Source organism: Chiloscyllium plagiosum, chromosome 18 (assembly GCF_004010195.1).
Source record: "Chiloscyllium plagiosum isolate BGI_BamShark_2017 chromosome 18, ASM401019v2, whole genome shotgun sequence".
In the NCBI taxonomy this organism is placed as follows: Eukaryota; Metazoa; Chordata; class Chondrichthyes; order Orectolobiformes; family Hemiscylliidae; genus Chiloscyllium; species Chiloscyllium plagiosum.
In genome coordinates, this window is record NC_057727.1 from 43,505,453 (window position 1) to 43,522,930 (window position 17,478).

Genomic DNA, 17,478 nt, shown 5'->3' on the forward strand with positions numbered 1-17,478 from the left:
ATACTGCCTCAATGGTTGCACAGTTAGTTTAACAGATTTTATGCAAGTGCCTTGCTACCAGCCATTTCAATGTATTTTTCTAATGCACCCAAGCTCCTCTAAACCACAACAATAAAAGGCAAACATTCCTATTAATGTGTTAAAAAGTGAAAGCTTTTAATCCCCAGTTGAGGGAGTTCTGGACACTAAGTAATTCTACCTGCAAAATGTTTATACAACTTACAAATAAAAGAGGACTGAAATTACCACTTTTTGATTTGGTATAGCAGCTTCTTTTCATTTAATTCTATTAAAATAAAACAACGAACTGCAGATGGTGGAAATCTGAAACAAGAACAGAAATTACTGGGGAAACTCACCAGGTCTGACAGCATGTGTGCAGAGAGAGCAGAGTTAATGTTTCCGATCTGATGCCCCACTTCAGAAGTGATGGTAGCTAGGGAAAAACTGGTATATATGCTAAAGACAGGAGTAAGCGATTAGGTGGAGGTGGAGCCCCAAAGGAAAGAAAGAGTGTTAAGCAGAAAATGGAATTGATAATGGTAAGCCCAGGAGAAAGAAGAGCTGCTAATGGGGACCATGAGTAGGTGAAAAGCAGAAAATGAGATGCTTTTTTTTTCCAGAAGGGAACTCTGCAACCTTCTTACACTTAGTATTGAGTTCAATACATTTAGGACCTAACACCTAAATGCATGTTCTTTACCCACCTGCACATCCATGGCCCTGTCACCACATAGGATGCTATCAACATAACCAACCCAATTGCACTGATTTATGGTCTCCATTAGCAGTTCTTCTTTCTCCTGGGCTTACAATTATCAATCCTTTAGTCTGCCTAATATTCTTTCTCTCCCTCTGGACTCTGTCTCTACCTACATCCCCAAACCTCCCTTCTTTAGCACATATATTACACTTTACTACCCACCAGCAGTTCTGAAGAAGCGTCACTAGATTTGAAATGTTAATTCTGCTTTCTATTCACAGATGCTGCTTGACCGACTGAATTTCTCCAGCAATTTATATTTCTGTTTATTTGAAAAGTGCAAATTCTGTAAATGTAATTTTAGTAGATTGTCTGAGCAACCCCCGCCATTTGTCAATTGTTTAACACTTACTTGTAATCCACCACTCTGACATCAAATACAGTAACTGTCTTCAGTGCCTTCACCAGCTGAGAACAAAATTAAAATACTTGCAGTTTATTTAGTTGTTTAATTTTATTAAGCATTTAGCATAATTTAGGAACTAAAAAAAAGCCTTCTACAATTTATGAGCAATAAAACTCTTAATACAGTTCAAAAAATTAAACACAGCTATCATTATATAATGAAAGCTATCTCCCACGATATTGCTTGTGATAATGAAGAGGATTTTCTATATCAGAAATGCTATCAAATTACGACAGAGAAAATAATACATATACAGCACAATGTAAATCCACCTTACATGCAAGTCTTTGTATATTCTTTATAATGAGTTAACCAGCATGGTGTTGCACATAACTGTGAACAACATCAATGTCAAGCCTACACTTCTCCTGAGCTGACATTACAAATATTTCAACAGTAATTCCTAGTTAAACCAGGAATGAGGATTATGAATTATTATTTCCCTCACTAGCTCACAAGTATTGTGACCAGATTGTTACCCTTTATGACCTCAATGTCATTACAGAAATTAACCAACCAAAGCATTGAGGATTCTCAAAGATACAAAATTAGAGGTTCTAAATAGGTGGTTTGGAAGAGTCAACAGGAGGATGCAGAAAATAAACAAGAAATATAAACAAGATCATTCCTGTCCCAGGACTACCGTTCCATTAGTCTAACCTCAATTATCAGAAAAATTAGCGATGAATTTTCCCAACCATTGAATGACACAGGCAACGGTGAATTAGTAAGGATGTTATGGAGAGTTTGGAAAATTGAGATCCTTCAAGTATCAAGTGGGAGTGTCAAGTACTTCCACCATTATTAAACACATGGAGACTTGGTACATACATAAGGAGGTAACCTGGGAGAATTGTGTGAATTCATGGTAGAAACCATTCAGCAAACATGCTGCAATTGATACATTTAGATTTTGGTAACATTTAGCCTTACATATTTAACGACCAGAAAAAAATTAACCTTACATGGAAATAATTCAATAGAGACAGACAACACACATTTAGAAGAGGTATATGTTCACTGTATTTTTTCCTTTTAGGTGGCCATTTTAAGTTGAGAGTGGGAACTCCAATTATATGACACGCTTACATTTTCTTAAAGTCTTTTTGTAAGTTAAGTAGGCTATGAGAGTTTGAGTGCTAGGATGGAGATGAATTGAATAATAAACAATCAAAAGGAGAGGAAAAAGGGTAATTAAAACAGCATATAGATTTAGTTTCATGAAGGGTTTTCTTCCTTGAGTCAAGCAACTTAATTCATACAATTCTTTGCAGCTCACTTCATTATAAATGCACCAAGTCTCCATGTCACCATGCATTCATCAATGGTAGAAGAATGGCACACAATCCTTTATCCGAAATGCTCAGGACCAGCTGGTTTTTGAAATACAGAATTTTTCGAATTTCAGAACAAGTGACCATTTGATGATGAAATTCTTAAAAATCTTACCAAACAGTAGACGTACTGAGACTAAAACGGACCCTGAAACAGAATTGAGGCCTGCCAGTGTTGGGCCACATCCCCCACACATCACATCTGAGTGACATGCATTGAGTGGGTGTGGAGTTGGGTTAACTGTTTGCATGTCAAACAACCTTCTTAACGAGAAAAAAAACCTTCATGAAAATACCTTTGGATTTCGGAGCTTTTCGGATTTTGTGCTTTCAGATAAAGGATTGTCTAGCTGTACTTGAGTGAGATAACTGTGTTGGTCCCCAACCAACTAACACAGAATCACATCTCATTGTATATTAGTTAAAGTTGCAAATTACACCCTGCAAATCATTCATGACCTTTCATCTTATTGCCAACTCAGGTGAGTTTAAATCTTTGTAGGATACACTCAACTTGTATGGTACACTGGCCAAGTTGTATCTGGAAGCAATTGCATACAGTTTGCCTCCTACAGGACCAGATGGCCTTTCAGGCACAAGAGTAATAAAAATAAAACCAACAACACCACAGGGAAGACCTCATGAGGATTTAAAAACAAAAGGCTGGTAACATTCAGCTGATCAGGAAGCATTTGTGAAAGAAAGAAGGCAAAGAATGTGAGGAAATGTGTGTTTATGCACTTTGGCAGGAAAAATAGAGGAGCAAAATATTATTTAAATGGAAAAATACTACAGAAAGCTACGGAACAAAGGGATTTAAAAGTCCTCATCCATGAATCACAAAAACCTAGCATCCAAGTTCTCTAGGTAATATGGAAAGTAAACAGAATATTGGCCTTTTCTTAAAAGGGAATGGAACATAAAAAAAATTTGTTAAAACTATACAAGGCACTAGTTAGACCACAGCTGGTATGCTGCGAACAGTTTTGGGTCCATGTACTAGCATTACAAGCAGATCAGAGAAGGTTCACTCGGCTTTTACCAGGTTTGGTGGGACTGTGTTATGAGGAGAGATTGAATAGATTGGGCCTGTATTCATTTAAATATCAAAAAATGAGGGCAACCTTATTAAAATACACAAGATTCTAAGTAGAATCAAAAGGGTAGATTCACAAAAGTTGTTCAGCTTTTTTGGACTGTCTGGGACCAGAGGGCATAATTTCAGAATAGAGGGGTCACACATTTAAAACAGAGATGAAGGGGAATTTCTTGTCTCAGAGGGTAGTGAATCTGTGGAATTCATTACTACAGAGGGCTGTCGAGGTTTGGATAAACAAATTTTTAAACAATAAGAGTATTAACGATTATGGAGAAAAGGAAAGCACTGGAGTTGAGGGTGATCAGATCAGCCATGATCTCACTGAATTGGGGAGCAGACTCAGTGGGCTGAATGGCCTACTGCTGCTTTTACATTTTGTGGTTAATATAATGACCCTTCATTTGAACTCCCTGAGGAGTTGTTTGATATATTCCTCACCTGAAAAACCCTGGACACTGAGGCAATCTTAGACGAATACAAAGGTAGTATCAAGAAAGAGAAATCAAAGCGGAAACAATGCAGGCAACATGATAAGGCAGCACTGACTGAAGGTTCTAAAAAATAACTTTATGATAAAAACAAGGAAATATTTCTGAAGGTGATAGTTACCTAGAGATAATCGTTGGGAGAAGAGGTAGTTGTAAAATGACATTAGATTTATTAAGAAACTGTTAGATACTGTAAAAGAGAAGAAGGGGTAGGCAACATTTTTGGGAGAATTTGATATTGTCTGAAAGGCCTTTTTAATCTGAGCCTACATTAAGAATCTGATACCAAAACAGGCAATGCACTGGGTCACTAAACATCAAGTGGATATATTTTATTTTAACAAAACCACTGTAAAACATTTCAAAGATAAATACATTGCCTAGAATCAAAAAAAATTAATAAATAAGGACCACAAGATTCTATAATCATTGTTATATCTTAGACAACACAAAATAATTGCTTCCTTTTACTACTCACCTCATCCTGATTTAAAATTCTACGATACTGAGTACTGCGAACTAGAAGTGTAACACGAATTTTGCCAATCTTGATAAAAGAAAAATAAAATTATTTGGCATATAGCAACATTTCCAAATATTAAAATATATCTCCAAATTTTCATTTAGAAATTTCAGCAAAATTATCTCATGACAATATAAATGTATTTAATCATTCTGAAAGAGCCATTTCCCTTTTGCTTGAGATGGATAACAATTTTAAAGCTGAGAAGACAGAGTTTATCTTCTGTGTGACAGCTAAATTCAAAGTTAGTGATTTTCCCATGTACTCAAGAGCTGTGTCAGATTGTCTGAAGAGGCAATTTCTCTTTGAATTTGCATGGCATCCTAAGTAACAGACAAAGCCTCATAGTTGAATAGCTGAGTTTGAGTGTAATCCTCAACTAATTTCAAACAACAATCCAAAGAACAATGACAACTAAAAATGCAGTCTAGTTCTTCAATGAATCAGAATGTCACCTGGGCACATTACTATGGAAGGGGCATCATAGCCAAGGCCATGCCTCCCTAGTGCAAGAGTACAGAGACATCTAGATCACAATCCAGCTTAAATCAATTTCTGGAGACATGCAGAAGGAGTAAGATTGCAACATCTGAAGGTTTTAGGCTATGGAAGAATGGTTTCAAGAGAGCAGATTTCAAATGGAGCTTGAGAAATAAGATTGGGCAGTAATTGATTTGGGCATCACATAATAAGCCTTACTGGCTGAACAGTGTGGAGTTAAGAGTTAGCAATTTCTTTATAGTGCAGATGCTGATAAGATGCTTCCCCTGGCTACTGAGTCACAACCCAGAAAATATAATATCAAGATAAGGGATATGCCACTTAAAACTAAAAGAGGAGGAAGTTCTTCAGACGGTGGTGAATCTGTGGAATTCTCTACCTGAGGGCTGTGGAAATTTGGGCATTGAACAAATTTAAGATAGAAATCATTAGGTTTCTCAAAACTACTGACATCAAGGGTTATGAAGTTCATGTGAGAAAGTGGCACTGATAAGCCATGATTGAACTGAACAGTGGAGCAAGCTGAAGGAGCTGAATTGCCTATTCCTGCTCCTAGATCACACGTACTATATACTCGAAAAATAGTGACTGATCATGTGAGAAAGGGGCTGTGTCATAGTGATGTCAAATCAGATGGTTCTGGAGCTAGAGTCTCCAGGTTTTTAGAAAATATCCTTCCTTATAATCTCTTGTAGAAACTTCTGCTTCATAAAACCTGTTAATGGAAGTGCAGACCTTATCCTACTACAGACAGAGAGTTGTTGAAAAATTGTAAATTCTTACACTGGAATGAGTGGTCTATGCCTCTGATACCATTTTAACATTGAAAGTGAAAGCCAAATGGATAGGCTTATGGAGCTTTCTATAGTAAGACTCTTACCTGTGGCCTTTCTTGAGTAATATTTAGTCTAAACAGGACATGTTGTGAAAATGCTCTGAACATTCCTGTGCTAAAGCAGTCAGGCACCTGTTGTTTACAAGCAAAGAAAGCATTTGTACACTGTTCTATGAGGCCAATGTTATATAAAAACATGGCACATATTCTCAATACATATTTCCGTTCTGATGAAAAGTTATTGGCCAGAAATATTAACTCTCTTTCTCTCCTCAGATGCTGCCAGACCTGCTGAGTATTTCCATAATTTTCTGGATTATTTCAGATTTCCAGCATCCTCAATAATTTGCTTTTTAATTTCATCCATCAGGTTCCACACATCTAAGAGGCAGACTGCGTGAAATCTGTTGAAATAATTCCAGGCCTTAATCACTGACTTATTATAACATTATCTGTTAACATTACAAAATGACAAGTGCCAACAGTTACAGTTAACTGCATCAGATGTTTCTCAGTTACGGGTGTTTCTGTTTTATTACAATATATAAAACTGGATAACTAACATAAATAGAAAATGAAAAATATTTGTTAGCTGGATTCATAGTCAAGAAAACAAAATTGCCAGCTAACCTATGTACAACATAAAGTCTCAGTAACAAAAGAGAACAAAATGTCACTCTGCCACTCTTCAAAATCACAATATCATTTGGGTATTTTGATCTATTTAAAAACTGCAGCAAACTTGGTTGTTCGTTCTGATAAGACAAGAAAAAGAACACCCATTTTACAGTCACCTTTTCTGAGTAAAAATTCATTGGGCGTATTTTATTCTAGGAATGTACAAAATGCAGTCTATAAGGGTGTTCAGATGAGAACTGGTATATTGTTGTTTACTTATACTCAAAAGAAATGAATTTCTCTCATAAACTATTTTATAATACTGCATGTAACTAAAAATCCATCATTCTTAAAGAATTTAAGTGAGAGCTTTTGTTCTATGACAGCATTGAGCAGAGGGGATAAAACTTCAGTGGTAAGGTTTGTGTAGTGCTTTCATTCTAAATGAAATGTATTAAATGAACATTATTTTTATAACACAAATGAATAATTTCTAATGGATTAAATGCACTTACCAAAGGGGTATTGTAAAATAATCCATAGCGCATGCGTGGGAGTAGGGAAAAGACTACCTCCTTGAAGCATACCTAAATTACCACAGACAAAAGGAACAAAATAATGGTACATAAACAGAAGATGTTTTATGTGCATAAATTATAGTTCCAAAAGTATCAAAATATTCCATACCTTTTTAAAATCAAATGTCTTTAAATGTATAATGTTGTGATCAGTAAATACTTTCCAGGTATCACTAAATAAATCACCATATCCATAGGAACTCTGCAACACAAAACAAGGAAGACTGCTGTATCAAATAAGCAGGTCAAGATACAAATATGCACATCAGAAATAACTATATAGCCAAACATCTGTAACTGGCAAGAGAATGAGATAAATTGCAGAGTCTGCGCAGTTGTCAAAAGTTATTTGTAATTTATTTTGAAGTAATTTAAAACATAGTTTTCAAAATAGAATATCTGTTGAAATAACTCATGTAGAACCAGACAATGTCAACAATCAAAATATAAATGGAGAGGCATTTGAGAGCACCAATAAATTCACAAAAGAAGAGCCCAGCTTTAGGTCTTTTCAATGTCATGATCAGGCTCCAAACTGCATCAAATAAACTAAAATCAGTGCTTAATTTATTTTCATTTATTTTCAAGTACAAAATACAGACACAGACAAACAATCTACTTCAAAGGAGTATTCTGGAAAATTTTCACACAGTAAAAAACTGAGATGACATATCTTGTACAGTCCAATAGTTTTCACAATATCATATTTGCAGAATGCAACTAATATCAGAAGAAGCAGCACATAATTGTGTGGCAGGCAGAAGGAGGCCTCTACTGTTTAGATACACTTCTGATGAAGTATCAGCACCTTCTCATAAGTGGTATATTTTATTGTTCAAAAGATTGACTGTAAATAAGCAATTTTCAAATAATCTGAAATGTAGCTTTTAAAAAAAGTGAGAACCATACCTACAGAGAGACACCAAACTGAGATGGCAGTAGTCGACAAAATAAAATTAACCTTCATAAATGTGGAACGGTTTTTGAAAACAATTTAATACAGACTGTAAAATCAGGCAAGTCTTAGAATTATCATTTTAATGAAACATTCAGGCTACTGATGACATGAAAGAAGTGAAAGCACTGCTCAATTTATTTTGAAGTACAGCATATCAAAATCACCAGAAAACAGATGTCAGAAAAAAGATAAGCAAACCCATATGAGAGTAGAATTCAGCACTGAATATTATTATACAGTGCATTTTGTCAAATACATGTCATCCAGATAGGTCGTGACTAATGGTGACTTTCCCAAAGGATGGAATTTTAAAACCGAACCACAAATACTTTATTTAAGGTATGCTATCTTTAGCTGCTGATGTAGTAAAGACACAATACTGTACTATCACTGTCAAATTCAGTTAACAAATGTAGATTTTGTCCCTCAGCTTTTATATCACACTCTTAATCCCATGCATATATCCAAAAATTATTTTTCTTCTTGTACAATAATTTAACTGTAATTGGTATTTCCTGTTTTCCACTTCTACATTTGAAGTCTGTGTGTGTCACTGAGAATCTTTCAGTCTGATTATTTGGAAAATGTCCTTGCTCTTGTCCACTGTCGTGGATCAGTTGAAGTTTTATAGTTAATGTTTCAGTTTTACAATCTTTTCTATTGACAAGTCAACACCCTCGAAAATATTGAGCTGAATCTTCACAGCCCTTGAGCAGTGGTACAATGGTGAGACATTCAGGAGAATATAGCCATGATAAATTGAAATTCTGAACTGAGAAAATTAAAGGCTGATTTCCCTTTCTAGGTTTCAACAGCTAAGTGTGGATCTTGCTAGTAAGCTGTGAGGGTCATGTCTGCCTGTATTACTATCTCATATTAGTTAACCTCACCTCATTTTAGCCAGATCACAATTCTCCCAGGTACTGATGAGTAATTAGATGACATCAATTCCTGACTTGAAAGTCACTGTGGCTATCTGGAGGCTGCAGCTCGCCAGCCTCCATGGTGACAATAATTTCCCAAATTCTTAGAGCACATTCCTTGGGCAGAGAGCACCTCCATCCTTCATCCATGGAAGCTGGCATTGGCAAGGTAAAACCTCACCATGTTGTGGTTGACCTTGACCTGCATCAGAACACAACTGCACTTTGGAGGTCAACAACATGCCACACTGCAATACTCTTTGTCAGGTCACTTTGTGCATAGGGACACAACCCATCACATCCATCTGCACAGGATGCATCTCAGGGCTCCTAGCTTGCTTTTGTGGCACTCATTAATTATGTGCTTACCTGGCCACTTGCATCTCTACCTTTTAGCATAGACAAAAAAAGTCAGTCAGATTGTCATGCTTGCCAGCAAGGGTGTGGATACGTTGCTGCACAATTGCACTATCCCAGCATTGTTGCTCAACAAGATTTTTTGTGATGCATACATCTGCATTGGGTGTGATATTTCAGAAGTCCCAAGTACAGGCTTTTCAGGACCTTCCTTTTTGGAGACCTCCACGTCATTGCTGAGTCGAGACCTATGGTAGCGTCTCATTTGTGAATGTAGGACTGCTCAGGAATCACACTAATGAGGTCTTATATATCTGATATTCTCAGCATACGTTTAGGGTACCCATCCAGAATGGAGTTGGATAGCTCCAGGGAGTGGGGGTGATTGTGGCTGGAGGGCCCAGGCATGCTGAGAGTGTCCTGCCCAGATGTAGGCTTAGTCTCCTTGGCAAAGACATGCAAAGATTTGGGGATCGCAGGCAAGGGTGCATCCCACTGGTGTGTCCTGAAAGGAGATTTCAGAAAGGCATATGCGTGGTTTCAAATCCAATTCCATGCTGGATTACCATGTCTTCTTGAGAGGAAGAGACATCTGGAATGAGCTCCCGGTTGCTCAGCGCCTCTCACCTTGCCATTGCTACTGAGAAACAATGACAGTGATGGAATGCAGGTCTGTCGTATTTCCAGTAGCCCATAACTGTTAAACTGGACGGTTTTCCAGGGCAGCTGCCAAACTGACCATGGAGACAGCCAGACCTTTGCCACAACCAGCACTAGATAGAGAATGGTGATGGATACTTCCAACCCTCAACAGAAAGGGAAATTGCTGGAGAAATGCAGCAAGTCCGGCAGTATCTGTGGAGAGAAAGCAGAATCCAGTCACCCTTGTTTAGAACTGATAGCAGCTAGGAAAATGTGATATTTGTGTTGTTGACAGTGGTCAGGAGTGGGAGTTAGCTGATAGGTGGAACCTAGAGAGATAGAAAGGTAGTTAAGTAAACAAAGGGATGGAATGATAGTGAGCCAGGTAGAGAAAAAAGTTGATAATGGGGCCATAAATATGTGAAAATGGGTTGGGTGTGCTAAAAGCAGCCCATATCATGGCAGAACTTGGATGTGGGGGTGGATAAAGGACATGGAAGAAGGTTCAAGTTCTAGAATTACTGAACTTGATAGAGTCCTGAAGGCTGCAGGGTCCCCAAATGGAAAATGAGTTGCTGTTCTTTCAGCTTGAACTGAGCCTCGATGGAGCACCGCAGCAGGCCCGAGACAGGCTCCTTTATCCTTCAGTCTGGTTTACTGACCACCTGCTGTTTCTGTGTAGGGCTGTGCAATTGCATGAAGTTATTTATAGCCAAATCCACAGGATCTTTGTCAGCCTGGAGTTGAGCAAGTATCTGGCCTCCTGCAGTCCTGAAGCATCCATGGCTTCTTTCTCAGAGGTGCAAAAGGAACCGATGCTTAGAGAGGTTGGTCTCTTCACCTCAGAGACTATGTGGGTACCTCTGATGCTTACAGAACAGAAAATAAGGCTTAAGTTGCACAATTGGGGCAGAAGCTTTAGCATGTTACAAATACATTTGCCACAGTGGCAATGGGAGAGCAGCACACCACTCTGCAATGAAACTTGCTTAGTTGCTGAGTATGGAGGTCTCAACATCTCCTTGGATAGTTTTGATCCTCTCTCACTAACTCCAGGATCTTGTCTTTGAAAAGGTTGATGAACAAAAGGTCAGTCACCTCACCATCTTGAATGACCTTTCAGCCCTATTATAAGACAAAGAGAGGGATTAGGTGAAATGAATGTGGCTGGAAGGGCTTTTGAAGTGTTATAGGAGCAGGAAAAGTAGTGTGGTGACCCGAGTGAGTGAGCAGAAGGCAGGAAGGGTTAGTAGTTTTAGAGAATGAGGAGGATGACAGTGGGAGAGTGAAGATGCTATATGCAGAGTGAGATGGTAGACAGTGCAGTAGCAAAGTTGGAATGGGTGTAAGGTAGCAGGAAGAAGATAGTGGACTTACCTTTCTACAGCACAGGCCATTAACGTCCTTCCAGCACTGCACACGTTCCTCTGGATATGGATAATCACAGACTCTGACCAGGCTGGCAGGTTCTGATACTGTCATCTCCTCTGGCAATCCTGAGGGAAGAGGACTGTTCTCCTCTCCAACATGTCGTGCACCAGGAACGTAAAGTCACATTGAACTTGAAGCACTGTTCCACCTCCCTCTCTGAGGCATCTCCTTCAGAATTGCAATGTTGCAAGAAGACCTCAAATGGTCATTCCAGCTTGTAGCATTAGAACTGGTGCACAACTGAGATTAAATATGGCACTTGCAGCATCTCTGCTGGAAGATCCTGGCAGTGGCCAGCCGTTTTGCCTCTGAGAACGCACAATTCAAGAGAAAGCTGGATATATAATTTGTATGATTTATATATTGTAAGATTTTCGGTTTTGTTACTCAGCCTATGTTTCACCAGCTATTTGATCATGAAATCAGCTGCATGACTAACTCAATTTATTTCCAGTACCAACAGAGGCTAGTTTGACTGCAATTGGCCTACAGAGAGCTTCCACCACCAGGAGTATCTATCAGAAATCAAAGGCACCCAACCTGTTGTTTTTCATCCATTGCAATGTTCATTAATCAGCTTGAAAAAAAAGAGTACAAGGAACATAATTCTGCTTCCCATTTACCTACTTCCAGGAAGCAAGGCTCTTCTCTGACCTAACACCTTCAAATCTATGGTGTCAACAATAAATGGTATCCAAGCAAAACATTTCCTTCTGGTAAATAACTATGTCCTCTCCATTTGTACATAGGATAGCAAGTAATCTGATAAATACTGCTCATATTGGTCAAATCAGAATATATTTATGAATCCAATTTTTACTTTTGAAAAACAAGATTTATTTTAGAAATGTAGAAACTTGAGCAGCATAGCAAATTATGATCATCAACATTACTGCACAAGGTAGCTACCTATCAAGCAGCAATTTACTTTTAATTGTTTCGTGTGGCAATCTCCAAGGTTATTCGAGTTCAGAGACAGTAATAAGTAATTCACTTTCAGATTCAGCAATAATGTGTCACAAATAAACTGCAGAGATGTAGGGCACTTGTGATATATGCAATTAAGTTTTCAGTGTGTAAAATAATTGAACATTAATTTCTTCCTCCACATTCCAAAATAATTTAAATTAAACTGCATAATCTGATTATGTCCAGTCAGTTTTGCCTTTGCTGCTTCATATATAAAATCTTCAAACTAGGACTTTGACAACCTAAAACTGTACTAATGTAATAGCTTATTTAGGCCTTCATCATGGGAGAAGTTAGTCATGAGAGAACTAAGCTTATGGTAGAACATACTAGAATCAGAAGCAGGAGTGCATCATTCAGCTCCTGGAGTCTGCTACAACATTCAGTAAGATCATCATCAATTCTAACTCTCAATTACCTTGAAGAAAAATCTCACTCAACATTGAATACATTCAATGACCCAGTATCCATTTCTTGCCTGGAAAAAGAATTCTGTAGACTAACAACCCCAAGATAAAAAGAAGTTACTCGTCATCTCATTCATAAATGGGGGAGCCTTAATTTTAAAACTCCTGGTTTTAGACTCCTCCATATGAGAAAACATCCTGTCAATATCCACATTTTGCATACACTTAAGGACAAACAGAATATCTGGATAGATTAAGGTTCAAGGTATGAAGGAAAATGAGGGAGGATCAACAACACAAATGTGCAAAAACTGAATTGTACCTATACATGGTATAGAATAAAATGCAGATAAGGAACATTATTTGATTATATTATTGCAAAGGCATGGAGGGATATGTTTGTTGGATTTGGCTACTTGGAATAAAAGTAGCGCTTCTGCATGGTTCAAAAGCTATAATGGAGCTGAAAAACAAAGGAAATGCAAAGAAGGAGAATGGCTGTGGTCAACAGTTGGGTTCCAGGAGTTACAAAGGTAGATAGTGGGCGGCACGGTGGCACAGTGGTTAGCACTGATGCCTCACAGCGCCAGAGACCCGGGTTCAACTCCCGCCTCAGGCGACTCTCTGTGTGGAGTTTGCACATTCTCCCCGTGTCTGCGTGGGTCTCCTCCGGGTGCTCCGGTTTCCTCCCACAATCCAAAAAAAAATGTGCAGGTTAGGTGAATTGGCCATGCTAAATTGCCCGTAGTGTTAGGTGAAGGGGTAAATGTAGGAGTATGGGTCTGGATGGTATACGCTTCGGCAAGATGAAGAAACAGATTTCAGGAGGGAATTCTAGAGCACTGAGCCCAAACAGCTGAAGACTAATGAAGCAAAAGGAATGTGGATGTACAAGAGGCAAACACTGGAGGAACACCCAGAGCTCTTGGCAGGTCACAGAGCTAGAGGACAGATAGAGATGGATTTAGGTCAAGATTTAAACAACTGGGTGATAATTTTAATTTTCTGGGGTGTCCAGGATGGATAGCCAATGTAAAGTGGCATGCATTGTAATCATGAGTGAACAAATGTTGCAGTAAGGCAGGGTACAGAAATCAAAGTTTTGAATGACCTATAGTTTCTAGAGGTTGGAGGATGGGAGACCAGTAGTTCAGCACTAGAAATGGTTGATTCTGGTTTGAAGAAGGCATGATCAAATGTTTAAGCAGCAGTTTTGCTGAGGCAGGCAACACCACTGGAATGGAAGTAAGCAGTCTTCTTGAAGAAAAAATTGGGATCCAGCATTAAGTTAATGAGAAAGTAGAAATTACAGGTAGCCCAATTCAAGCTGAAACAAAGCCCTGAGGTGGGAACAGAATTGCTGACACGACTTTGACAGCGTCAAAAGTGGATGAGAGTGGAACCAAGTAAGCATAGTTTCACTAAGTTGGACAATGTAGGAGAAGCATTGAAAGGGGACTGTGCAGTCAACTGCAAAGGCTGAAGTGAACTGGAAAAGCACAAATAGGGCTAGTGCAGCAGGACTAAGTCACTGAGTATAGAATTTGGATAGGGCTGTTCCTGTGCTAGAAATCAGATATGAGACAGCTGTAGGAAAGGTGGGTAAAAGATTTACAGAATGGTTTCAAACAAGAAGTTTTCAGTGAGATGGACAAAATGTCAGGAGGTAACTATAGCATTAATGCTACTCTCTCCTTCAACTCCTCTTCAGCAAAGGCTCCAGCTGATTCTGAAATTATATTGCTGCTTCAATCTCAGTTTGTACACAGAGATCAATGGTGCAAAAGTCTGTTCTACCAAATCGCCCTTCAGATTCCTGCCCATGATTCTCGGCCCAATAGTCTTGTTTACTATTTCCTTATAGGAATTCATCTAGCTTTTTATAATAAAGCCTACTATGATAATTTACTTCAATTTCCACCACTGTTCATTCACTCCTCAGTGTTATCATTGCCCTCTGGATCATTCATTGAATTTAACTTCAAACCATGAGCCAGTTCTGTATCCAGATAGCTAGTTATCCCTGTATTCCATGTGATCTAACCTTGCTAACCAGTCTACCATCATTGCCTTTCATCATGCTAGAAATTAAAAGTGTGCAATGGGGAAGTACATGTCTGTGACCGCACTCGGTGTAAGCAGGGTCAGTGACTCGACCCATGAGGGAAAAGACTGCAGGTCCTACCGATGTTAGGGCTTTTAAAGGGAAACAACATGACACACAGACCCCTGCACTGCACAGACCTGCAGAGTCTCCAATCTCCATGTTCCAGATTCAACCCACTCACACCAATACATCTGGGTACAGAAGCCAGAAAAGAACAGAGATATGATAATATAAGGGCCAAAGATGTCAGCAGCACCCATTCCTTTGAATACACCTTGTCCCTCTTATTTCCACATAATGCAGCAGACTCTCAGCAAAGACCTCCATCAATGGTACATCACATATAGCCATGAAGTTATGTCTCATGCTGGAACAATGATATTTGGGACTACTCAGAGAGACAAGCAGCCAGGTGCAAGATGAAAGCAGTACCATTTTTTTTTTAAATGCAAAATAATGTACAGTGCATTGTCATACATGTCACCACAGTGCCTTCAATAATTTTTCTTCTTCTCCTCCTCCTTCCCACTACTTGTAAAATAACAAATTGTATTTATTTATGCGTCTATATTCAGGAAAATGTCCTAACACACTTCACAAAATTGTAAAGGATAAGAATAGACAGCATGTGAAAGATGTAGGCATTAGGATGGCTGACTAAAGAATTGGACAGTTTTAAAGGAGGACGGAGAATTCCAGCAGTAATTCCAGAGTGCTGTAGGACTGGATGATATACAGAGGTATGGAAGGGCCACATCCCAATGGGTTTGAAACATGAAGAGATATATTTTGAATTGTGGTTTCCCTTCTTCTGTCTACTATGTTTTGCTACCTCAAATATAGGCAAAGAGAAATATGCAGATACTTGATGTTTTGTAACCGACCATAATGTATTTCAGTAATCAGTTGTTATTTTACTGTTCTTTGATGTCTCATTTAAAAGTATGCCTTGTAGGATCCAGAACTTAAAAGCTAGGAAACATTAACTATGTATGTGCCAGCTACCACACAAATTTGCCTGAACATTTACACTGGATTTTACCACCTTTCAACCTCACGAAGGAACTTATTTTCAAAATTTTGCAATGAATTATTATAATGTGAAGTAGCAGGCCTCAGTTGTAGGAAACATCTTCCTCTCTGTTGACGCAACTGATGAAAGCAAATTTAACAAAATTCAGAATCTTTGGACAGACTATTGCGTCAGAAGTCAAATATAAGACAAAAAAAATTCTCAACTTCATAATCCAAACAGACACAATGCTAAAACAAATTTGGGAGAATAGAAAATACACAGTGAGACTACCAATTGGCAGCATAAAAAATTGGGGTGTCACTTGCATTATGTAGAAATGAGAAACCTCTCAAAGTAGTAAAATGCATTATTAATATTACCAGAGTAAATGGATAATAGGTATAAAGTCCAATTATTACTGATCAACAATCTGCAGCAAATAAATAATGTACTCACCGTATCCCACATTATTATGTTCACATCAGTATCAAAAGAGTTGTTGATATGTTGGGAAATATATAGATTAACAAAGTCACAGAAATGATGGTACATATTGACACCTGAAAGTAAAGAATATGTGTTGTATTAATGGATGATGCAAATATTATTGGTTAAATGCAGCTGATAACTGTTCAATTTGAGGTAACTTACTGTGGTATCAACACACTTTTGGTTTCTTGGTAGAGTATATCGTTAATCACAAACATCTCATATCTTTCCAGCAACATATTCAGTGTTTGACAAAGTCCTAACCCAATATTTTGTTTTGAAAAGTTTAAAAGACGCTATAAAATTTAAGTTTTTTAAGTCACCTCACAGAACTGCAAGGTGCTGATGAGGAACTCATAGTTCTGGTACTGATTATGAATCAGTAGGGCAAAAGTATCTTCCTCTCAATACCACTATGAAGCGGACCTTCTTTAGATTTTCAAGAACTATTTCTTGGTGTTTAATTCTTTTTTACCTCCCCCACCTTGGTTCTGACTAACTCATTTACGAGGTTATACAGTCATATATTAACAATAGCTTCTGACTCATATTCATTCTTCAAAAACTAATTCAATCAATATCCTCAACAATTATCAAACTCTCTATTATATTTAAGGTCACAACTCACAAGGAAAACATTTATCTCCTGGATACCATGGTTTTCAATTGACACAAAACAACAGTCAGAAGTGTTGGCAAATGGGACTAGATTAGGTTAGGATATCTGATCAGCATAGACAAGTTGGACTGAAGGGTCGGTTTCCTTGCTGTACATTTGTATGACTCTAAGTTTAACCCATACCCAATAAATGATTTACATGTGATTTACATTTACAACAAAAACCATCACGCCAAACATACCTTCCACATATTGGTGAGATCACAGATAATGTGCTTTCTTTGCAATATACATAAAGCAGAGAGATGGTGGTGTACTGGTCCTATCACTAGATTAGTGATCCAGCTATTGTTCTCGACACACAGGTTCAAACTCCATAACATCTAGAGGAATTTTGATTCAAAGCTGGTCCCAGT

At 38.1% G+C, this 17,478-nt stretch overlaps 1 protein-coding gene across 6 annotated transcripts in view; it reads right to left on the reverse strand.

Moving 5' to 3' along the window:
- eogt (EGF domain-specific O-linked N-acetylglucosamine (GlcNAc) transferase) overlaps positions 1-17,478 on the reverse strand; it is a 62,883-nt gene that overhangs the window by 18,895 nt on the left and 26,510 nt on the right. For 5 of the 6 annotated variants that reach the window (XM_043708317.1, XM_043708315.1, XM_043708312.1 and 2 more), the window contains 6 exons: positions 16,411-16,514; positions 7,255-7,347; positions 7,083-7,154; positions 5,995-6,081; positions 4,569-4,637; positions 1,116-1,171 (listed from right to left, as the gene is read on the reverse strand). In XM_043708317.1, the coding sequence (XP_043564252.1) occupies positions 1,116-1,171; positions 4,569-4,637; positions 5,995-6,081; positions 7,083-7,154; positions 7,255-7,347; positions 16,411-16,514 (481 nt within the window). The remainder of the gene's footprint in view (positions 1-1,115; positions 1,172-4,568; positions 4,638-5,994; positions 6,082-7,082; positions 7,155-7,254; positions 7,348-16,410; positions 16,515-17,478) is intronic. The other variant, XM_043708313.1, reaches the window with a different exon arrangement.